Source organism: Xiphophorus couchianus, chromosome 8, assembly GCF_001444195.1.
Source record: "Xiphophorus couchianus chromosome 8, X_couchianus-1.0, whole genome shotgun sequence".
NCBI lineage: Eukaryota > Metazoa > Chordata > Actinopteri > Cyprinodontiformes > Poeciliidae > Xiphophorus > Xiphophorus couchianus.
Window position 1 is genome coordinate 9486084 of NC_040235.1, and position 25588 is coordinate 9511671.

The 25588-nt window shown below is 37.9% G+C and overlaps 1 protein-coding gene across 7 annotated transcripts in view; it reads right to left on the reverse strand.

Annotated features, from left to right (window-relative positions):
* The window catches only part of strbp (spermatid perinuclear RNA binding protein), a 100946-nt gene that overhangs the window by 17043 nt on the left and 58315 nt on the right, over window positions 1-25588 (reverse strand). For 6 of the 7 annotated variants that reach the window (XM_028025035.1, XM_028025033.1, XM_028025037.1 and 3 more), the window contains 11 exons: window positions 25021-25193; window positions 15163-15428; window positions 14268-14439; window positions 12149-12422; window positions 7014-7123; window positions 6241-6336; window positions 5318-5429; window positions 4455-4552; window positions 2952-3057; window positions 1290-1373; window positions 595-803 (listed from right to left, as the gene is read on the reverse strand). In XM_028025035.1, coding sequence (XP_027880836.1) covers window positions 595-803; window positions 1290-1373; window positions 2952-3057; window positions 4455-4552; window positions 5318-5429; window positions 6241-6336; window positions 7014-7123; window positions 12149-12422; window positions 14268-14439; window positions 15163-15428; window positions 25021-25023 — 1530 coding nt within the window. In that variant the 5' untranslated portion in view covers window positions 25024-25193. The remainder of the gene's footprint in view (window positions 1-594; window positions 804-1289; window positions 1374-2951; window positions 3058-4454; window positions 4553-5317; window positions 5430-6240; window positions 6337-7013; window positions 7124-12148; window positions 12423-14267; window positions 14440-15162; window positions 15429-25020; window positions 25194-25588) is intronic. The other variant, XM_028025038.1, reaches the window with a different exon arrangement.

Consider the following 25588-nt stretch of genomic DNA (forward strand, 5'->3'; position numbering starts at 1 on the left):
CTTGCTTCTGTACAAACCTAGATGCATTTAAACTAACCAATTAGGAATAAAAATCCATAGGAAAGCCTCTGTTGGGTGGCAGGTGGTTCAGAAAAATATTTTTACTGAGTACAGAGTGAAAAGTGCTACTGTTACCCAAACTTACAACATTCAGCCTTTAAAATGTGCCCTTCTTCCACGCTTTTGAAGCAATCAACAAAACTATATAACTGTGTAAAGGTTTTGATTAATCTCCATTAGTGAGTTACTGTCCAGTTCAGGACTGATCAGACAACAATATGTTAGATTTTGAACAAATGCAGATTTATTAAAAACTGAAGTAGCCCTTTAATTTAACAGAAGCTAGTAATTAGATAATCACTTCAGTGCCTTTAGGTATTAAAGCCACATCTTATTTCAGTAGTTACATCATTCACAGCTGGCTATCATTTACTGCTGATGCAAACAAACAGAAAACTTTTTTTCACCCTCCTTGAGTGATCCATATCAAAACCAGGAAATGATTATTTTACATTTCCATCAGTGGGTATCTGTCAGACAGCTTAGCTGCCCATTATCCTCTCTTCGCATCGTTTCCTGCATTTTCCACCTCACCTTGACAGCAACATGGAGCTTGGCTGTCTTCTTGGAGGAGCCGGACGCTTCATAGACGGTTCCGTCCACATCCACAGACATGGTGAAGACAGGAGCGTGGACTGGCCCCGACTGGGACAGCAGGCGGTACTGCAGCCCGGGTCGGATCTGGTTCAAGCGCATCAGGGCGTTCATTGGCTGGTTGGAGTCTATGGCTTTACTGTCGAGGACTGCAGCAATTACAGATAGAAGATTTCCACATTAAAAAGGCGATTTAATAGTGGTCTGTCAAGCTGCAGCAATTAGACCAACTTCAAATATTCAGAAATGTACTAATAAATCATATTCTTTAATGCATTTCACTCTAGCCAGCAGTTTGTATTATTATTACAGATGACTTCATTTTTCAACTCCTCATTAGATCACTGTATCGTCTCACTGGTGCAAGAAAGAGTGAAGGATGATTGGGAGTCAAGCTAAAATGTTAGCAATCAATACTATTGATTTGCCTCAAGGGAGGGAGAGGAGAACAAAAAGGTGGAAGGAAATAAAGACGTTCCAAAGAGAAGTGAGACTTTTCTGTGAAACAAAACACTTCTTAATTTTAAACATTTTATTGTGCATTAAACGTTTGTTAAAAAGATCTGATCATTTCAAATACTCCTAAATATAATTGACTAAAACAATTGATCATAATACAGTGTTCACTGCCTCACCTTTTCTAAGGTTCCTCTTCATCTTCTTAATGAGGTCCTTGTCATCCATCGTTCCATCTTCATACGGCCTCTTTAGCCCTAAACCTAAAAGGTGGAGGACACAGAAGCAGTGCAAACTAAAAATCGATCACAAACACTTGTTTTGAGACTGTATATACAAAGGTACAAAGGCGTGACAGCAAGACAGGGAGGCAATGTCACGAAAAAATAAATAGCGAGGCAAGAACGAGGTGGATAAACTCGCAGATAAGATAAACAGAACCGACAGGTGGCCCAGAAAACAGTCAAACAATGAGGAAGACATGCACTACAAGCCCTTCTGCCACTTTCACCTTAATCTGTAAATGCCTCGGCAATTTTCCATGTCAGCAACATGAGATATCAAAAGCCTCACAGTCGATTTTCCATTAGAATCATTTTGGAAATGGGCCAGTTCAATATCTTCTGAAATTTCTGTGAGTTTTCCTCTGATAAGAGCAGGAGCAGAAGAAGCATTCCTGCACAGCTGCTGCTATTTCAGCATACAAATATTTATAACGTCATACTGTGAATTATTACAAAACATCAGATTTTTTTTATGAGGGGTTTACTTGGTAGACCAGCAAAGTAGAAGGTAAATATGAAGTGAAAGGCAAACGGCACATGGTTTCCATTGCATTGCATTACACATCATAGGAACATCTGCCAGACTGGATTTTCGGCTCATTCTCTTTTGCTGAACAGCTCCAGCTCAGTCCAATTCCACGGCAAAAACATCCATGTTTGTCTCATTTAGAGACAACATATCTCATTGAGAGATGATGATCTTACCGTGAACAAATTGCTTTAAATTTAGCTTGTCTGACGTTTGGGATATTTTCTCTGGTCATTTATCCGCTCATCTGCATGTGATGCGTATGTGCTGTTAAGACGCATCTCATTCGCTAACGGCAATTTGGTAGCATAACTTATTTTACCACATTGAGATAAACAGTCATAGTACACTGACAGCATGTTAGCTAATTTTAAAGCAGCAAGATAAATGTGGGGAGCCATGGCAACCACTAAGAGCTTAAAGGCCAACTGGTAAAGAGAAGGGGACAATACAGATTCAGGCAATAATTATTTTTATTCTGAAAGGAAATTAAAAACTATTTAGTCTTTTCTTTTCTCCAGACAAGGATGAAACACTTTGTGCTGATTTATTAATATATTGAAGCTTGGCACACTGAATTAGCAAAAAAGAAATTTGAATACTTTTACAAGGTATTGAGAAGCAATTTCATCAACTCAGGCCAGAAGAAGGTGGAGGTCACACAACAGAAAGTTCAATAGTTCTGTGTTGCTTCATTTATCAGCTTTATTGATGCTGTACCAGTGGTTGTGCTTACAAACTCATCCAGTACGAGTAAAAGACTCGTGTCTAAGGTGAAAACATTTGACATAACATGGGCTGACCCAATATACTGGATCACGGTGCAGTAAGACTTCTAAATAATAAAAAAGTCAAACCAATAAACACTGAAAGACATACTAAGAAAGGGACAGAGAAAAAAATATCTATGTGCTTTGGCAAAAACTTTGAAGACAGGATGTGTGGATGAAGGCCAGAGACATATGGGGTGAAAAAATAGGAGAAAAGCAGAGCAGGCAGGTAGGCAAGCAGGCTTGATGGGTACACACCTTCTTTATCAGACCAAGGATATTTCTGTGATGGTTTATTTGAGGGAAGAGGCTCCATCTCTAACACCTTGTAGATCTGTCCAAATGCCATGAGTCTTAGAGCATGCTGTCGAATGCAAAACACAGCAGACATAAGGGGTGGGTGGGAGGAGCTGTGAAAATGGATCAGATCTTATTAAAACACATTTCACTGTAAAACATAGTTTAGAGTTCATAAACTGCACAATTAGTCAAGTAATCCAGCGGTTTAGTGTGTGTGTCCTAATTATTTATTGTAACATTTCCGCTCCAAGTGCTTCTTTCTATCAGAAAATGACGTTTAAAACCCAAAGAAAGAAAACTTTGGAAAAATATACTAAGCCAGATAGCTGTAACATCCAGCTTAGATGTATAATCAATCAATCAATCAATCAATCAATCAATCAATCAATCAATCTTCTGTTCATTCCTTTAGACATCTACCCATCCATCCTTCCTTGAAACCCATTTCAGTCACTCTGTTCACAATGCCTGCTTTCATAAAAACAAGATATTTGATTACTATAATTAAAAAAAAAGGCTCTTCCATTGATTTTTTTGGAGAGTATAAATGTTCCATTATTTTTTTTTTTTAGTTAAAATATAAACAAAACTTCAAAAAATGATGCAACCTTTTCATTATTTTATTGTCCCTCCGGAGACCAGAGATGAACTGGTTGATTGAAAAAAAGAGGTGTGAATAATTTTGAGCTTTACTCCTTTTGTGTGCCAGGAAAGCAGTTCTCTGCCACTTATTCTGATTTTATTTAGACATCAAACACCATAAATATAAGAGCCGGAAATGATTCAATCACCAAGTTGGTACTTATGAATAACTATCCTTTTTAAAAAGTCTTGAAATTGGCAGACGTGCATTCTGCAAATAAATATCCATGTTTTCACATATGTAGCAAAAGATGATCAAACTGCACGCAGCGGATCAGGTTAATTAAAATCATCAAGGAGGCAGGACGTGTCAGATATTCATGAACCCTGGTGTGGCTCATTGACAGAACAGCTCCCTTACTCCTATCTGTTCTTGTATCTGCCTCCACACAATTATCCCCATTGACATTCCAGCCTCGTTCTGGCTGCCTTCAAAGGAAATGGACGGCAGGATTCACTAAGCCATGCGGCTCAGAGGCTGCCCTGCTCAGTCGAGCGTGTGTGTGAAGAAAGCCGTGCCCCCACACACACATGCACACTCCCACTGTCCTCGGGGTGTCGGAGATGGATTTATGGCTTGCAATGCCAACAGTTTCCCACACCAATCTTTAAAATGCAGCACCACACAGGCCCACTTATATTTGTGTGGGGGTGAGCATGGGTGTGTGTGCATCCATAGCGTATACTTGGGGTGACACTGAGGTCTGCCTGTCTGGTAATTGTCGCGTTGCTTTCTTATTCCCAGAGTATAAGAACTTAGGGCCAGTATGGCTAAAGGATAACAATGCTGTCAGTAAGTTGTGGTTTGTGTGAGCGTACCTGCGCGCCGTAGGTGATGGCCTCGGCCTCCTGGTCTGTCATGTCAGCAAGAGTGTCTGTAGGCTCTTTCTCACATGGGTCATGTAAACCTGGACCACCTAAAGAAAAAGGAAGAAGATACACAGATCTAGATGAAAAAGAAACAGATATTGTAATGGATAAAAAAAAAAAAAATTCAATTATGCTGCTATGGTATTTGCAACTACATCCCAGAAAAGCCTGTAAAAGTCATTCAAGATGTACCAGAAAACATCAGAGATTGGATCAGAACTTAGCTTGGCTGATTCTTAAATAACAAAAAATGAAGGAAAAGAAAAGAGGTTGCTGCCAACCTGACAAACATTGGCAGAGCCAATAAAGAGCAAATAGTAAATTGCATATTTCTCTTTACTGACTGACAATAAAATGTGTTATATTTTATTGTTTGATAATTTGCTATCAATTAAGCTTCTCACAGAATGAATCAGAAAACACAGCTGAAATCAGGTAAATATAGTTCTTGCAGCAGATGTTTTTACACCTTAATTTACCTTTCAAGGTCCATAAATTTAGTCAAATTAAATAAAAACAAGCTAAGGTTTATGAAAGGCAACTCCTACAAGGACAAATAACATCTTGAAAAGCTGTGCCTAATTAGAATGCTCTCCTCATGACAACCTTCTCAGGCAGCTGTGCTCTGCAAGGTCGCTGGCAATATTTCGACCTTTGCAGCTTTGAAATGAGCCAAAGTATCTCATACTGGCTCAGTTTGGCTCATCTATCCAAACTGAAGACATCCATTTGCTTTGCTCAGCAGCAATGCCAGGTATTTGCAAGTGGAGAAGCAGGCTCATGGGTTGACTCTTAAAACTTTGGTTTCATACCTGGGAGCAGTATGCCTGACGCCAGACACTCCATGACTCGACGCAGCGCTTCTCCTGCTCCAAGAGGTCTGTTGCAAGTGGCGATGGCCTTCTCGCATATGAGCTCCAATGGCTGCAAATGAAAATATGTCAAAAAACAAAACAAAACAGGAAGACGACCAGGGTGAGCTAAATTAATCTTCTACAAAACATGCCAAAATGTTCCAGTTGATTTAGATTTTTTTTGCTCTGACTTTAGATATAAACAAGCTTATTTTCCACCTCTCCTTTTGGATAAGGTGTGTTCTGTTGCCCATTAAGAAAAAAAAGATTCCATATAAATAAAATAAAAAAACACGCAGTAGATCAAGCAGAAAAAAAGTAGAAAGAGGAGGAGGAAAGACATGCAGAAAAATACAAATATTAACTTGGGACTTTTTTCTCAGTTTGACAAAATTAAATTGAACATTAAGCAAATATTTTTCTAAATGTTTCTGTATGCGGTTATTTTACTGGGAAATAAAGAGACACTTTAATGTTTTTTTTACATATTTACCAGACTGAAAGTGAAACTGTTAACTTCTCAGCATCATTGAATTAAATATCTAATATTTCTATCATGTAACGAAATTAAAGAGCTACTTGTTTTATCGAGGCTGTAAGAATAAAGAAAAAATACAACAGGCAAATATACAACATAAAAAAAAGCAAATTACAAAATGTTCAGTTATGCTGAATAAATATGTAATAATTTTGAGTTCTTGACCTAAGTTATCATTGCAACCTGTAATGTAGTTTACTCATGTCCTTGGTTTGTGACTTATTTAAAATGTGGAGTGTAAATATTTAAGAACAATAAAAAGATCTCTCTGTTCAACAAGGCAGAACACTGTCTCCTCATTTCATGCAATTAACACTTCGAGATAAAGAGTAAAAAGACTCACCCATCCTTTGAGAGGTTCCCAAATGGGGTGTCTATTGCACATGTCTCTTAGTATCCTGAGAACGATAACACAGGACTTAAGTCCGTTCACTCGAGCCTGAGAATTTATAGGAAGAAGATGGAAAAATGGAGGAAGGCATGACAGCGGGGAAAAAATAAAATAAAATCAGAGTGGGAATAAAAGAGAACAAATTTTGCATGAGGGTAGAGATAATTTTGCAGACAAATATCGCTATTAACAAACAGTTAATTGTAACTGTTTGTGCAATTCTGCATATGCTCAGCTAAAAACCGTTCTGTTTTTATGATGGTTTGATCCATGTCATTATGCCAACTTTTCCGCTTTTAGAGTCAGTAAGGTGAGTTGGAGAATAGATGGGGAACGGTATGGGAGAAAAATATAAAAGGAAGCTCTGACATACTGTACAAATCAGGCAGGTTCACACAATAGCCAAAAAGAAACAAAAACAAGTATAAAGTATTGCTTTTGTAGCCTTACGATTTTTCTGTACGAACACCCTTTTTCAGTTAACGTGTAGCCGGAAGTATTTGACAACAAATACAAGAAAAACTTTAACTCAAATGTAAATCTTAATTTGTTATAACAAATAAATATAAATTTGTGCTAATAAAGTGTAGATGCCTCCTTCTATTAAACTGAGTGACAATAATAAGCACAGAAAAGTGAGCAGGCAGTAAGTATATCCTCCCTGGGTGAATCGTCAGGCTACAATAAGCATCGGGCACGAAGACAGGAAGTGAGTGGGTGCCGACCTGAAACCATTTGGCGTGTCGCAGCGCTGCCAGGGCCAACAGACATCTGTGTCTATCCAGCACCTCCCCCTCCTCCTCAGCCTCCACTGTGTGCGCAGCAGCACCCAACACTGCCACGAAACAACAACAACCCGATATAGAGAACGTAAAACACACACACATCATGGCTGAGTGTGTGTGTTTGAAGGTTGCATGTGTGTGAATGTACCCAGACATGCTTGAAAGAGTGCATGAAAGTGCATACACACACACGTGCATGGACATTTTTTTTGTACATACAGGGTGCCTTTCATGCCATAAAGTTGAACTCTCCTTGTAGAAATTGCTCCTTCTCTGGACAGTTCTTGGATCTGTGTGAAAGATCTTCAAGGGATCAACTCAGGATTTTTGAAGTGAGGTTATAGTCAGTGAATATTTTACCTGTAGTGGTTAACTATCATGGGATCTTTCAGTATAAATCCAGAAAGGACGATGCTAGCTGAAACTAACGGCTCGTCTGAGCAGGGCTGTTCTGACCATTTATTTTAAAGTTTATCAGTTTTGCTTTTTCTTCAGGCAGTTACTTAAGTTAGTCTGGAACCAAAATCTGTAATTTTTGTGTTTGGAATTATGATTACTTTTAGACCCTACCATTAATCTAATAGATTAAGAATACTCTGAAAGCCATGGTGGAGATGTCTTTTTGTTTATCAAATGTCCAGTGTGACGACGGGATGCTTTTTTACCATTTTTTGAACTTGTAAATAATTTAACTGTAAACTTTTCTTTACACCTAAGTTGTAAGAAATGTCTAGTTATTACTTTGTCTATAATTTGCTGGAAATAACATATTTTTCAAACTAGTTGGAAATGCGTTCGAAATCAATCCACCTGTTGCCACACGCAGTCTTTTCTGCCAACCAATATTTTGGTTTTGGAGATTAGAAGGCAAAGGCCTTTTTCGAAAGTGACCAATTACCATCTAATAAATGTCCAAACACAAAGACTTAAAACTATGCACAAATACTGTTTTATAAATCTCTATTGTTACTTTTGTGTTATTAGAGGAGAAGCCCACTATTACTTGAGGGCCTACTACCAACAATTTTACCATTGAAACCCATACATTGCGATCTTGGTCTTGCTCAGAGTAGCCATTAGCTTCTAGCTCACTAAACAGAACATACTTCATAAAGCTACGAAAGATAAGGTGAGATTATTTACTACTTCAATTCTTTTCACAGAGAAAGATCCAGAACTGTCCCTTTAAAGGGCATTTCTTTAAAATAATTTAGAGAACTGTTTTGACTTTTTTAATTTAGTTCTACCAAATGATGTGGATGTTTGAGCATGAAAATGTTTATTATTTTATGCTCGTAATGTTTTTAATAAATAATTAAAAAGGGGCTCAATCATTGTCACAGAAAAAGAAGCAACTTTGCGGGAGGGAGAGCTCCCTACAGACATACACCAAAACAAATACCCAAGGAGAGTTGATTTACCCTGTAGTTGGCACTGTAGAGGCTTAGTCACCTCATTGTGCCCAGCAAGGTAAATCAATGTCTCCTTCATGTATTTACAAGGAATTTTGATCCAGTCTGCATCAGGCAGGAGTCAAAATAAGAGCTTGTGTTTGTTTTTATTGTTACATTACTTAAGGTGCACTTGATTTTGCAGCTTTGGACAAAAGAAAAATATGGCCAAACAAAGACCCCTCCCGCCAAACAGAAAATCAAGCGCTCCTAAAGTAGAGCTGAAAAAAAACACAAAAAAAACGAGAGAAATAAATCTAAGGTTGTTTGAGCTGATTTGAGACAAGCACAATACAGGAGGGATCAAGGCAGGGTTTGGTCAGAGCAGCGTGGCCGGTAGAAGACAAGCATTCTTCTGTACAGTAATACTTTTATATGGGTGCGTTTGATTCATGCTACCTTACACACCAGGCTCGAGCTTCTACAGAATTTTGCAAGATATTTGTGAAGGCAGGTTGAATCAAACGCAGCTGTGTATGAGTGATTGAGGTTACATGGATGGCTTATTGTGGAAGTAAAAAAAAAAAAATCCTCATTGAGATCGGTCTGTAAATATTTTCCCAGCCCTTAAAGAATTTTTTTTTTCCCCTCACCAGACTGGAACATTCAAATAGACCCAAAGCAAAGCAGCATCTTTCTGACATTTTCCCTGAAATGCAGTTTAGCTCTTTTTCTGTTTAAAGCAGACAGTGTGCATCTTGCGGTCTGTCAGATTGGTCCCAGCTGCAACTGGGACTCTTCGGCCACTGCTAGTGGATCATTATAATCTTTCTGCTGAGGCTTATCCTCCCACAGTTCTTACAAACTCTCTGTAGGCTGCTACCTCTTTTATCATTATCACCCACAGTGTTTCTGAAGCCCTCAGTCTCATTAAAAAAAAAAAAAATAAAAATCCTTCCCTTCCCTGTCGTGTCTCAGCTAATTTTCTGTCCCTCCTGCCTCTGTGGCCATGCTGAACAACTGATCACAAAGACTGCACAAAAAGATGTAAGTGTGCACACAGGAGTTATTTTCAACCAAATATTAATGAACAACACAGCTATAAAAGGTGCATGTCAATAAATTTGACTGCTGAAATGTTAATTTCTTCCAGTAATTCCATTCAAAAAAGCTAAATTGATATAAATGCTTTTCCAAAAGTGTTTATTTCCGCTTAAGTTTGACAATAAATGAAAAACCAATAAAACAAAGTTTTTTAGAGCATAAACTCTTGCTCTGGGATCTTTTTGCATGAATTATCAATGTGGCATGGCACTGAGGCGATCAGCCGAGGGCCTTTAGGTCGCCTGCATTGTTGGATCTGATGTCTGATCTTCCTCTTGACAACACTTCAGAGATTCTCTGTGGGGTTTGAATCAGGCTAATTTGCTGGCCAATCAAGCACAGTGATATTGTGGTCAATGAGCCAGGTATCGCTACTTGTAGAGGTGGGCAGGTGCTAAGTCCTGCTGGAAAATTAAATCAGTATCTTCAACGGCTTGTCAGCAGATGAGAGCATGGATTAGTCTACAATCTTCTGGCAGATGGATGTACTTAGTAGACCAACAGCAGCAGATGACATGACACTCACAATCATCACAGACTGTGGAAACTTCACACTGGATGTCAAGCAAAAAGGTTTCTCTGACTGATTTTCAAATAAAATTCACTTCCAAATGCACTTTCATCTGAAAATAAAAGACTATGGACCACTAAACCACAGTCGTGTTCTTTTTCAGACGCGTCTGATGAACCAGATGATACCTCTGGTTTCTTCCACTTAATTTTCCCTCAGTATGCTTGCATACAGAACTTTGAACAGTTAGTTTCTTTAGCAATCATCTCTTATGGCTCTAGTTGACGTCAGCATGTGATGACGTAGTTGTATTATTATCTCATTTGTTTAGTTGAATGTAGTGTGATTTTCTGAAAATCTGATTTTATGGTTTATACCAGCTATAAGCTATCATAATCAGAAGTAACAGAATCTTTGTGTAATGTATACATCTCACTTTTTGAATTCCATTATTAAAAACATTAAAATTTTTACTACCTGAGATGCACTGAGTAGTATTACTTTAAATCCAAATCTAAAGTTAGGTAATAAATGTGCATCAGCTTGATATATTAAATTATGTATATATTATTACCTCCATACACCATAAAAACAGCATGAAAATAACATCTACACTTGACTGTTATAGTTTCACTTATGTTTAATATGATCATCACCCCTGAATATGTGTCTTTTTTATATATAGCTTTTACCATGAACACAACTTAATAATGGGAGAAAATATTAGGCCCAGTCATCTTAAAATATGCTCTTTATAAATCTAAGAGATTAGATCCAGTAAGACGGGCATGTTTATTTATCAGCTGCAAAATATGACCGTGTGTTTGTGTGTGGGGGGGAAATGTGAGCTGTTCTCTCCATCTTGTTGAGGCCTGGGAATGATGTACAACTAACCTTCGCGCTATCTCTCATCCCTCTGTGAGAGCCAAATGTCTTGTTGGACAGGAGCCACGCGATGGATGGGCGAGCTTGATGCTGCTGCTTCTCGGTTATTGATTTCACTGGCCTGCTGGCCTTGCTTTCCCCAGCTAACCAAGACTAATTATAACCAGCCTCTGCTAGCCATGAAAACAGGTTGTTGGAGCACCAAACAAGATGAGTCCTCAGTGAGATAACTCAGACATGCCGTCTGAATTTCAACTCAATCTTAATTTGTTTGTAATATATTTTTTAAAAGCTTGGTGTTTCTCCCTCAGGAGTCCGGTGCTGGTTTATTTCTTTTTCCACTCTTGAAGTTTTCCTTTAAAACTCAGTCAATAGCTACATTTTATCTGAACACCCTGCAGTACAGTCAGACTTGCTTGGAAAAGCAGGTCTAAAGTCAGCACACAAGACAACTGGGCCAACACTAAACTGACAGAGCGCTGGGTTAACGTTTTCACTAGGATATTCTTCACTTGTCAGAAGAAAGTTAGAGAGGTCTGCAACTAGAACTTGCAATCAGTGTTTTCTGAAGTTGTAGGCAAATTAATATGATTAATATGCTGACCTTTATTTTGCACACCTATTGACCTTGCAAATAACAAGAAAGAAAGTGGTAAGCTTATGTAAACAACTCCCAAAACACTTAAGGATGTTATTTTTTTAATCTAAAGCATGCTTGTCTTATTAGAACATCTTAGATTGGCAGTTTTATATTTTGCTGTTTTGACTGCAACCATACAATTTGTATCTGGTTTCTCACATTTTTGATCATATTTTTTGTGTCAAGTTCTTGTGTGCAACACTATTGCTTAAATTAATCAAAACAATAATAATATATTTTTTATCTTAATAAAGTAATAACTTAAAACATCTGTGCTCAGATTTAAGTAATCACTACAAATATGTGTTTTTCAATAATGATTTTTATGAACGCTTTTGCAGTTTTAGATCCTCAACTCACTCCTGCCTGTTCCTGTCTTGTCTTGTGTCATCATCAGTTAATGAGTTCAAAACTCTTGTTTAAGAACAAAAACAATTAGGTTTCACAAGACGCACATTTAGCACAGAAAAAAAATTGTGTGAGTACAGGAGGACAGTCTTAGCAAATAATAAAAATTAATACCTTCCCAATTCAGGGTTCGTACCTTCACCATTTTCCTGTTCCTGCTCCTCCTCTACAACCTCTGCCTCCGCTTCTGCCAGCTCCACCACCTCTTCTCCATCCTCCCCATTCTCCAGCTCCTCTTCCTCCCCTTGCCCTTCTTCCTCCTCTTCCTCCTCCTCGAGATCTTCATCGTCCCTCATGGCGGGTGAGGTGAGGGTGATCTTCAGCTTAAGCTTTGGATCTGTTGTAGTTTGTACCAGGATGGCTGCCTCAGGCAAAGAGCTGGAGACCTCGTACTTCTCCTCCGTCAGCTTCTGCAGTGGGTTAATAGACAAAAACAAATGGTTGAGGGCCAAGGGCACAAGATGAATAAAAGCTGACGCAAAATGTATCCGACTCGGCTAAAGCTTTCAGTTGATGCTCGTGATAAAATAAACAAAACGAAAAGGATAACAGGAAAGAAACACCGTCTTTCCAACTTTGTCCCAGATTTGTAACCGCAAACATCAGTGCATTTCACTTGTCCACCATTGGCCAGACCAGCACAAAGTAGTGCATTATCTGGACGCTTCTTTGACCTTGCAGAGGAAAAGCATTGACAATGAATGATGCTATCACAGCACCATGTTTCATCAACTTAGAGTGAAATGCAGTGTTAGTTTTCCTACATGATTGTTTTGCTGAAAAGTTGTTTGGTCTCCATGAGACGGTTTGTTTATATTTCATGAAAAAAACAAACTGCTAAGATTAAATCGCAGCAGGTGGACTCTGTTTACTAATTAGAGAACTTTGGAAAGAAACTGCTAGATTTTATTCAGAGACGGAAAAGTAAAGGGTGAACCACATATATCACTTTCCTTCCGTTTCACAGTTATGCAGTACTACTATGTGTTGTTCTATCAGAGTGGTGTCCAGCAGGTTTGGTCCTCAAGGATTAACGTTCTGCATGCTTCTTAAAGATTTCAATGATCCAACTCAGCTGATTTGAACACTTGAATAAGGCCTAGTACTGAACCAGGAGTGTAGAGCCAGGAAAATTTCCAAAACATAAAGGATTTGAGGGATAACTTTCATACACTACTATTCTATTTAATAAAATTACAATAGAATAGACTGACATTTGTGATTGTGCTGTGACATGTTTATAATACTTTAAATATCAGGTGGAAAATCACCAAAAACATCAGTAATACCAAAGGGATTAGGTTTTTGTTTACATCATGGAGTTAAAGCAAACCTGCAGTTTTCATTGTAAATCTTTCTGTGAGTAAAACAAGTGTTTTTTCTGAGTGTTACAGCCACTGTCAAAGTGAGCAATGACTCACAAGTGGCCATTTGGCTCTGAGGAGAAAATCAAAATCTCAGATATGAGACTTCTTGCCTGTTTCCACACATCCACAGGAGAGAAAAATGTGACTTGTCCCACTCTCAGGAGATAATAGTGAACGTAGTAGGCAGAGTTTATTTATACATAGCCCTGTTGAAAATGAAGTTTTCCCATATGTCTTATAGGCAAATGCTAATAAATGACATAATCTACTTGCAAACAGGATCTTTGCTGAATGTTAAGTTTAATCCGACAAGAATAATTAAGTTAAAGCACTATTTGCATTGTGGATAATTTGAGTTTTTAAAACTATTCCATTTTTAAAAGAAGACGTTCTTTGAGAAGGCAGAAGGAATTTTTTAAAATAAGAGCTTTGCTGGGCTAGTTTGTTGTGTCCCTGTGTGAGTTTATCCCTGGATAATTGTCAGGAGCTTCACTTCAGAGCCATGACTTGTTAATGAGGAAATGTGACACATGGACATGACACCTCTCAACTTCACACTTGACGATATTGCTGCGTCGTGCCTACTTATGCTCACACCAACACCCACAGAGCTTTTCTGCTCGCAGCACAGTGAACGCTGGCAAACAGAGACAGAAAAGTACAAAAAAATCTGGAAGCCTATTCAGCTTGCTTAAATTCTTCCAGTAAGAAATGCTTTACAAAAACCTTTACTGTCTTTTATTCACATTCAAAAGGAGAATTAGATTAAATTCTAATGTGTGCATGTCAAAAGAAAATTTTGGACCAGCTGTGGGAAAGAAAATACCAGTGCCAGCAGTACTGGCATGCTTGCTTGTGTGTATGAAAGGGTCAGAGTGCGTCTCTAACCTGAATCTGTGTGGGTAAATTGTGACAGACAGTGTCCAGCAGTGTCTGTGTGGGTTTGTCTCTGCACATCAGCACCAGTTCCAGGTCCATGTCGCCTTTGATCAGGAGTCCTTTGGCCACCAGACCGACCCTCATCACTCCACAGAGCATGCCACCACCGCCAGACTCTCTGCTTTACAAATAAATGTAAAAACGATCATCCACTGCAAGTTGAAACACAACAATTAGAGTAACGTAAACAGGTCTTTCTTTAATAAAAATCAAAGCTTTGCCTCAGGTTGTAAATGTTCATAATATTAAATAAATATTCTGCAGAAAGTTATTATTTTTTGCTGTCTGACAATTAAAAGCCATACTCTTTGTAAACAGCTTTGTTCAAAAAAACGTGTCAAACCTTGTTTCCTTGACATAATAATCAGCTTACAGGCAGCCTGATTAAATTATTAAAATACAGTGCTGCAGTTAATACGACAAAATCAGATCAGCCAGAGCAATTCAGCACTGTAATGAGAACTAGCGAACCATTTCTAAAAAAACGATTCATGAAGAAATTCAACCATGAAGACTCTGCCTGACAAGACACTGAAAAGCTGTAGAGTTATTTCCCTTTGCCGAAACACCGACTCCAGGAGCATTTAAAGAAGGTTGCTTAAACATGGCTATCTGGGTGATGATTTGCACTGATGATGTTGCAGATGGCACACCAAAATCAAACGACATGAAAGAATAGTAGTGATTTTGCAATAGAGGCATATCATAAAAGTAAGCATCTAGAAATGAAAATGTTTTCTTCTTTTTTTTTTCTTTTTTTTTTACATTACCGATATAAACAGTTTCTGTGGTTATAAAACTAATAATAAATCTTAGTTGTATAATAGGTGTATTTTCCGTTTACCTGTATCCCTCATTGGATTCCTCGGCTTCTTCTCTGGGCTCCTCACCAGGATCGTCCTCCTCTGTGCTGTCTGCTGGTTGGCTGTCGAAGTTGCTGTTAGGGGCGTCGCCGCTGTTCTGATCCATCCAATCGGCGACCTGTTTGAGCGCGCACTCGACGGTGGACACCAGCGTCTGAACGGCTTCCAGCTCCTGCGAGGAGGGGTAGATGGTGGAGTGCTTTGCCATGACATGGCGGTCATCGTTGCTGAAGGAACGGAAGGACCTCTGAAAATGAGGACAAACAACTTCCTTAGTCATTCAGATAGGAAAAAATAGAAAGAAAACTACATAAAATGAAAACCTGTTTGTAATGAAAGAAAACAATTTCCTCAAAGAAAACAGCAACGTTTTAAAAATACAATATTAGAAATACATTGAACAATGTGAATTCCATAATTTAAAAAAAATAAACAAACATTTTATTTCCTAAAATGCTGTAATATAGCACTTCTTTAGTGATTTTGAACCAAGTGAAGCTAAAACTACACACCAGATGAGTTTCAGGTAAATCATATTGACAAAGGTGTTTTCATCTTAAATGCAAAATGTAGATATATTTTGTAGAGTTTTACCTTAAGTACTGCTCTGAATATGTTGTTTTTTTCAAAAATTGATCTTTGTTTGTGTCTGTATAGTGTAGTTGACGATTAATCAATTACTAAATTAATTGGCGATTATTTCAATAATAGATTCTTCACGATTAATCCAATTATTCCGATTAATTGTTTCAGCCTTATGGTTAAGAATGAAAACTGCAGGAGCATTTCTTGTTGCTGACACAGCATACAGTGTGAATAAGAAGCCTGTGAGAGCTCACCAACCCAGAGACGTAAGCACAAAAAGCCATTAGAAGTCAATCCTTTCCCCATACTCATACCCTGTCCGTTCTTTCCTAACTCAATCAGACATTTTGGCCTTGGGAATTCATGTCAGCCCCTCAGTCTTTCTGATTTGCTCCTTTTTACTCTTCAGGAAGTATATGAAAGGGAAGCACTGATGGAAGACACCAGGTGCGAAACATCAAATGAGGGTTTCTCAGGGGAGAGTTAATGACAGAAAAAAGAGGGAGCTTGCCATGGGAGCAGAGGAGGAGGAGAATGGATAACACCAGGAACAGGAAATGGGAACAGTACAGAGTCTTTATAAACGGATAGGAACAAAAATGGTTGTGAAGTAGGAGGCACAAAGATGAAAGGGAAAGTAAAGAGATGAATAAAGTAGAGCAGCGGGTGCAACGGTGTATTTAGTTTTTTGCATATTGCAGTAAATAGCATTCAGACAGAGCTCTGGATCTACATGTGGATTTACATAAAAAACACCGTGGTAAACGTTGGCTTGTTTTCATCCCTTCTGCCTTCACATCTCAAAGCTTGGTGCCATAGAGAAAATATCTTTAATAAAAACACTAGTGATGAGTCCATTGATCCACTGCCAGTGAGCTGATACAATAAAGACACAGTTATACCCTGACAGATTTCGATGTAAAATGTTTTTATATTAACCAAAAAGTTGATTTCTTACAGTAAATAAAATGAGCATCTCATAAAAGATAATAAAAGAATGTAAAATGAGACTCAATTTAAAAACAAAAAGTTTCCAGTCACATTTTATTGTAAATGTTACGTCAAATATTATTCAAACCTTTCTCAATAATTAACTAAAGAATCTTTATTGGCTTTAGAGCAAGCAAATTATTCCAATAGTTGCTGTTTTCACTGGTATTTGGAAGATTTATCTTTATTTCTCCAAGACTATGAGGTTGGATCACTTCTTCGCCTTAATCTTTACAGAAAGGGACTGATAATTTTCAACAGGATAATAGTAACTATTAAACAATTGAAGTAAAACCTATTTTGTTAAGGCTTGCAATTCCAGCACATTTTATGTGCAATATAAAAACCATTTCAGGCTACAAATGTGCTTCATTTATCCTGACAAAAGCAGATTTTTATATTTGCTCATAAGAAAAAGAGAGAACATTCAGTGGATACAAAACTACTCTCGTTGATAAAGGAACACATGCAATAACACAGCCTGTCTGTGGTAAGAATTTTAAAAAGAAAAGCAAACATATTCCAAAAATAATAATTACAATGCAACACAAAAGGCTCCACCGCTGGAGCATCACCAGAATCAGTCTCGCAGGTGATCATTCACAACTTTTATCTTTCACAATGGCATTTAATGCTTTCAGAAACTCCTACCGGTAAAATCAATATACATTTTCAGGTGAACTCAAAATTTATTTGTTTGGTTTTCATTGAATACACAACAAAACATGTAAGGAGTTGCATAATTTATAATCTATACACCAATAAGTATTCTTCTTTCCGTTTTGATTCTCTTTGTCTATTTGTTTTCAGAAATATGCCAGTCGTCTACAATAGAAATAAAATCAAAATTTTCAGAGATTAATTTTTGTTTTAAATAGTAGACAATGCCAATATTCCTGCTAAGTGTGAGGTGCACAGTTAACTGTGAGGATGGCGCTCCTACCAAGCTGCAGAGTAGACCTGCTTATCTCAAAGCCCCACATTTCCCTTTATTCTCTCCAACACACACGAACTCAAAGATACCAACACATCAGTGCTCATAAGCAACACACACACACAAAAAGGAGAGATGACCTTTTCAAAGTGGTGTAGCCTGAGGGCTATTATCAATCTACTTAAAATCCAAGGACCTTTGCGCGCTCACATACTCAACTGTGAATTCTCGAAGATGAACAAAAAGCTTTCTTTATAAATCCTAAAACTAAAGCGTCACCCTGAGATCTACATTCCTAAATGGCGGCAACTCCTCTGGACTAAATAATCACGTCCACATACTCACAGCATAAGGACATGCACACAAAAGAAAAACCATGCACACTCCACACCGATCCTAATTGAAACGGTGACACTCTCTTTCACTGAAGTGACTGAGATAAAGCCATTAACAGCGTGGAGAACAAGCGCAGCACAATAATTGCAGCCTCACAGTCTGTGTGGTTCAGGATGTAGTGTTGTTGGAAACATTTGAGAGAGTTCGCACAAAGGTTCAATTCAGATTCTTTGAAACTATGCAGCCAATAACAGGAGAGACATGAGGTGAATTAAGATACCATTAAGATATCCCTATGTTAAAATATGACATGAGTTTTAATTAGTGTCCTGTTTAATCATCTTGGTGGGGAAACTTTTTTTAATGAAGAAATAAGTTAAGAAATATAAAAACGCCTCTCATGCACTGACACGTACAGTATATGAACTTGATTTTACAATGACATTACTCAGGAGTAACACATCAATCTGAGCGCTCATCCAACATTTTCTTACCACATTGGGTTTATCTTGTACTTGTGTGTCTTCTCAAAGCTGTGTTTAACAGAGCGGTCGTAGCAAATTTTATGAGCTGTGGCTAATGGGAGCTTCTGCAACCATAAACCAAACTGAGAGGAGGGAAGGTGCCAGCAAATTTATGTATGTAAAGCTGCGTTCCTTGACTGCGGGGGCCGTTGTTGGCCAGCTGTTGTGATGACCACGTAAATCAACACAGTTAAGTGGGACTCGCTGACAAGAATCGACCCTGCGAGCCAGTGTCTGTAGAGATAACACTGCTGACATTAGGACGAGGAAGCATATATGTGATGGGCCTTCAAACATAGACTCAGAGGTTATTCTAGGCACTCATGGTTATGTTGTTCTCGGCTGACAAAAAGTCTTAAAGACAGAAGTTACCTGTACAGCATATTCGCTTACAAACGGGTGAATGAAAGCAGACAAATTAAGCATGAAAGTTGTAAAGTTCACACTTTATTTTAAATCATCTCATTTAGATGGGTGAGCATCATTTACTTTGGGGTAAATAATCAAAATTAAATACTCAAATACTCACACCCAAATCTGTGTTTTTGACTTGTTCTTGTTAAATCATCACCCTCTTAACTTTAACCACTCCAGTATTTTAGATGTTGAGCTAAGTTCTTCTTTACCTCCTGGAAGACCCGTCAATATACTTAAGTAAATTGTGGTAGGCCAGTCACACCTGGACAGATTCACCACTGTTTCATGTTATCTCCATTTGTAGATAATGATTCATGGACACATTCATATTTAAAAATTGGTGCTTTAACTGTTCCTTGACTCACAGATTTCGATTACTATTTGTTGTTTGTTCATTAATTTATTTAACCCAAGCTATAATGTGTTGTTTGTTTAAATCTGTTTGCTTACAACATGTTGTCAGGAAAGTTTTTTTAGTGGGTTTCTTGAATCTACAGGTCAGGCATGAATGTAGCCCAGGGTTGCTAATGATGTTTAAACAGAAAAATGTGGTTAATTCATAATTTAAGAAGGGGAGCAATGTATCTTCACACAGGCACAGGTAAGCCTGTATATCTACTCCCAGCCCACTCTTGAAATATGAAATTATTATTTGAAAACTGCATATTATAATGTATTTGGTAATATGAAATACCTAAGGAAAAAAGAAATCTATAAAGAGGGGGACATTTTTTCCACACACTGTACACCTTCACATGTCACTGGTGCTTTTAGACCACACACTTGCCAATTACACTCCATTTCATGCTCCACTGGAACCTACCAGCTGGCAGGACCGTGTTACATAACCACATTACACAGCATTTACAACTTACAGTGTGCACTAATGTGCAAACCCTCTAATGCAAGAAAATACATAGAATATCAGGATAAAAATCTGAGAAAGATTCAATATACACAAACCATACAGGATGGTTACAGGGGAATATAGATATAAAAAACATGATGTGATCAGTCACGGTCATCACTTCTGTTCATAAGCTCCACATCTGTCCTTAACGCCCTGCAGTAAAAGCACATCAGTCCACACCGGTCCTAATTGAAATGGTAAAATCTTCTTTTACTGAAGAGAGTAGGAGCAGCTACTTCACAACTAAATGGAGCAGGAGCCACGAATTTCCGTTCCTCTGCTGCCTGTCTCCTCCAAACTCCTCCTGTCTCTGCAGCCATCTGCTATAAATTACGTGACCCAATGCCAAGGACAAGGCTTACTAGAGCAATATCAGCTGTGATAGAAAGTGTAGTCCTCATTCATGTGGTCATGTGAGCTGCCCTGAACATCCTTTAACTTTTTAATCAGAACCTATGAACATTTTTGTGCACGTGTGTGTCTCTGTATTTAGGAAGTGGAGGTGATAAAAGTCTCTTAAATGTGTTAAAAGCACAAAAATAAATAGAAGAAGATGAAGGCAGAAAGGTGTCAAAACTGCAGAGATAGATAAATAACTTTTATTATTTTTGGGAAGCTGAAGTAAAAAAAAAAGGTTTGTTCAAAAGCTGACAGCACAAGCCTTCACAGCGAAACTAATATCCAGAAAAACAGTCATCACCTATAAATACCACGCAAAAAAACATTTCAGAAGTGCTGTTTGGGGAAGATGTCACACCTATTTAGAACAAAAGGCAACCATGTGAAAGAAAAAGAAACTTCAAAAAATCTCAAAATAGTCCTTGAGAGACAGAACAAGCAAGACAGAAGGGGGAAAAAAAGCAACAACTCAGTGCCTTCACTGCAATATCCAGCAGCCTCAGGGGGATTGCATTAAAAATTCATCCTGTGATTTATCTGCACTCTGCTTGGCAGGGCGGCCTCGCCACACTCCACCATCCTGCTTTATTGTGTGCACTCGCACTAGCTGTCTCTCAAATTACCAGACATGCAGAACGTCACATACGCAAGACAGCAGGGTACACATGCATCAAAATATATAAATAAAACCCCACGCATGGATTCATCGAAATATCAGAAATACCATTAGCACAAAGTCTATCAGCTGCCCTGAAAGCATGGGGGGAAATGAGCTACAGCAAAGCCATACACTGGAACAGTTATGCTGCATGCATACTGCATCAGTATTCCCAGACTGTATTGTTTAGACAAGAACGATGTTCATAGAAATTCTGTTAGAATCTGTCAAGCCCATAAATCAGCCTCCAAAACATCAACCCACTGCCTAATTTCTACTAATTTAGTTTGCGTGCGTGCGTATGTGTTTCTGTACTTTCCTCCTGGTAATGCAGAAACATGGTTTATAGGCGCTCTATAACACTTTATGACCTAGTTGCTAAAAGACAGCTAAAAGAACCTTCATTTACCCCAATCATATACAGGATGGAGTGAAATATTCATTTTATTTAAATATACTGACTTTTAAATAAAATATGCATAGTTAAATTCTCAAGGAACATAAAATGGACATAAATAATAGTGACACAGAAAAACACAAATACACTACAGTAACAAATCTCTTAGCTTAGGATTTATAGATCTAAACCCCCCAAAATGTAAACATTTAAAACATTTCATACTTACTTAAAGGCAAAATGTTACAAAAGTTACTCTAATTCCTGTAATACAGGTTATTGAAGTAAACTGCTGAAAGCAGCGTACTAGCAGTCAATGCTGGTAAATACTTATTTGGAGTGGAACACTAACAATAAAATAACATAATAAAAATATGACAATTCCATGGTATCACAGTTTTAACACTGCAATCCATTACATGGTCTATTTGGCTTTAATACAGCAGAAAGGAAGCATTAGTTCAGCTTCAGCTAAAACAACATAACATATTTTTAGTTACATCACGGCTAACAACTAAATACTATTATTTAAATTTTGTTTAGAGTTGCGGAATATATTAAATCACATCCTCCACTGTGATGAAATATTATATTTTGAGTGTTATGCATGCAAATTCTGCATGCCAAAATTAATTTTGGCAACATGATGGTGGAAAATTTCAACTGCTTTGAAACTGCTTGACTAACATTTAATTTACCTTTGGGAGAAACCAAGCATTTCAGACTAGAACGGGATATTACTGTAATTTAGCATCATACTTGATAAGTCATTTCTATACAATTCACAACAATTCATAACATGTTTCATGCGCTTTTGCTCAGCTGCATTGAGCATGAAGCTTTGGTTTAAAGAAATGTCTGGAGAAACTCCAGGTGGTTTATTAAACGGTTTCTCCTTAACTCAGTGCAGCAGTGAGATCTGAAAAACTGCTTCAGAAGTTTGGGAACTGCAAACCAGAAGCCAGTAAGCTTTCAAAGAGGGTGTATTGTAAATACAAAACTTGGAAATGAAAAATTAATGGCTAATCCCTACTCTGTGATCTATTATTAGTACACTAAGCATTCATTTTATGTTTCTTTTTTAAGGCTGGCTTTTTTTTTTTCTAAAACTGGTGCTGAATAGAAAAGTGAAATGGAAAGTAGAGAGACCATCTAATTTGGTGTCTTCTCTTCTTTTCAACAGAAAAAATAAAGTTGTGCTTTGGTGGCACAGGAATCAAACCTACGATCATCTGCTGCAAGGCAACTGGGCTAACAACTGCACCAATCTGGTGCCGAGGTGTCTCACGTGAAATTCAGAATCCCATTTTTCTAAGGATTTGGGACAACTTCTCTAGAGTCTCACTTAGAAATCTAGGCTGTCACCAGTAATGTGACCACATGGTCAAACAATCAGACAGAAAGAACAGTGTACACTTACAAACAAAATGTAGGCAAGTGTAGTTATTGAACTTCTATAGAAACATCAATGAAAACAGTTGTTTGCTCTGTTGTTTGGCTTGCATTTTGACGCGACTGCCAAGGTCAGCAATTGCTGCATTGCCCTAAGTCAGGAGTAATCACAGTACTGAGTTTGCAGCATGGGGCATGCACTGGTCTCATTACCCTTGGTTATTTATGAGCTCAGCTATGTTTTCCCTTTGTGCAATGTCCAACCTCAGCACCACCAGTAACATCTTGTTTTCTTCTCAAAATGCATTTTTCTCCTCTCCTCCCCGTTTTTCTTCTTTACTCTGCCTCTCAAACAAACGACTCTTCCACTTATTCACTTTTTGTACCAATTTCTCCTCCTCCCTTTTCTTGTTCTATTTTTTAATAATTCATCTTCTGCTCAGCCCACCCCCCATGGGAAAGGAACTTCCACTGTCACAAGCCAAGACCATTAATCAATCCTCCGTCCCGCACACGTTTTACCTCAACCTTTCTGCTCCCAACGCTCCTTCTCCACTCCCCCTCTCCACTTTGCACATCCCCTTTTGCTTTCAACGTTCCTTTTTACCTTTATTTTCATATTATTCTATCATTTATGTTTAATGGTCTTATTTGCTTCCCCTTGTCATTTTCTCTTTCCTCAGCTCTCTTTGATCCTCTGAGCCGTCCTCTCCACCCAGTGCTGAAGTTCCTTTGAACAGTATCTCTGTGCTCCTGTAACAGGCATCTTATACCTTTTCTAACATAATTAAAAATTTTGTTGTTACATTTCTTTGCTCTTTCTAAACCTGCATAATATGGAGACAAAAGAGCTATTATTAAGCAATAATATTTACTCACTAAATGTCAGGAGCATATTAGCATGACAGAGCACATTGATTAAATCTAGAAATATTAATTATGCAGTGATACTAATATTAAAGAGAAAATCCAAAAGGTCACGAGAAAACGGCTTGGCTCTATGAAAAACAGCCATACATAAAGAACCTTCAACACTACTTGCATCCCATGCTAATGAGGTATTATTAAATAAATGCATTACCAATGCATTAAAATAAAATCCTATTTAATTGCAGTAGAATAAGTTTCCTTTAGTATAGAAAAAAGTAGAATATTTATGTTTGCTGAATTTATTTTCAACAGAAAAAGAGACGACTTTAGGCCACTGAGGATTAATCCAGTCCTTTTTCAGACAAGGAACTTCTGAAGCTTCATCTGGCAAAAGCAAAATTTGTAACTGAAATTCTGGCTACGCCTTTGTGAGGCAACTCTTGAAGTAGTTCCTGAAATCGTTGTTTTTTGTCTCTTAGTCTTTAAGTAGCTTTGGTAATCATCTTTGCTCATGCAGCTTTTGCTATCTCACTCAACACTCCACAGGAATACTTAGATACAGCAATCTGCATAAAACCAGATTTTTTAAGAACAGCTTTATGTAGATTTTTCAACTTGGGGAAACTTTTAGACAATTTTTATATCAGCAGTCTTCTCCATTACTGTGTTCTTGGTAGTTTTTTTGTTTTTGACACGTTCATGTAAATGATTTAAACGGAAAAGGCTGGTTTTGTACTTTTGCTGAATCTTAGCTACATATTTCCTGGCAGCATTTCGCAAAGTTGGAGCATAGAATAAGAGGGATCTTTGACAAATCTACTTTGCACAATTTCTTGGGTCCACTTTTATGCACTGGATTTAGGTCAGGGTACAGAGGCTGCTATGAAGAATGTTAGTTTTGTATTAGGTTAACCATTTCTGAGTTGATTAGACCATATGTTTGAGCTCATTATGGTGCCAGAGATGATACTGCTACAATTGTTCCCAAATTAAAGGTTGAATCTTCTACATTTATAATGTAATATTATGCTACTGCTGTTAAAAACATTTATAAGAATTTATATTATTTTGAAGGATGCTGTAAATGGTTTTATTTTCTGCCTCTTTTTACCTTCATCTCATCTATTTTGTTGCATTTCTTCATTTTCTAAATGCTCATAACTCATTCTCTTTTCTTATTGCAGAGCCTCTCAACATCTACTCTATTCTCACTGATGTATGAGCTCTCCTCCCCTATCTGCCCTGAACAAGCCTTTATCACACATCTATTTCTCAGCCAGGACTTACACTATCTGTTAGCGATGTGTATAACAACTTATCAGATCGAACTCACGGCCTCTATTCGAGAGAAGTGATTTCTCCACTGTGGATAATCCACACCCCCCACGCAGAAATCCCCAGCACCTACAAAACAATCAGTGCATTACCATGCCTGCAGGAGGAGTGGTCACTTGTTTCCTTCCTGCTGACGCCCACTTCTGGAGTTGGAGGGCGTGTGGTGGGGTGCAGAAGCAAGGTTACTCGTCAGGATGTTGATGGCGAGACGCTTCTGCTCCTCATGTGCTCGTCTCTCACTCTGGCCACTCTAGAACGATGGTTTCTAAAGAATGAACAGCAGAAAGAGAAAATAAGAAAGGTTTGGTCAATAATACAACAACTTACTAAACACTACATTATGAAGTTATTTAATGTGCAACATATAAACAACAGTTATTCAAATTCCTTGAAGTTGTTCACATTTTAACACCACAGACTGAATGGAAAAGGACACATGGTTTTCAAAAACGTTTTGCCAACAATAATCCAAAAATTGCAGATACCTTTGTCAATGCTTTGTGGAACCACCTTCAATTACATTTGCAATTAAATCTTCATCAGGTTTGCATACCCAAATACTATTTTGCTTCTTCTTTTTGACAAAAAAGCTCAACATCAGCCAGATTGGATAAATAGCTAAATTAATTTATGGACTTTGAGCAGCTTTTCCGTTCTTGC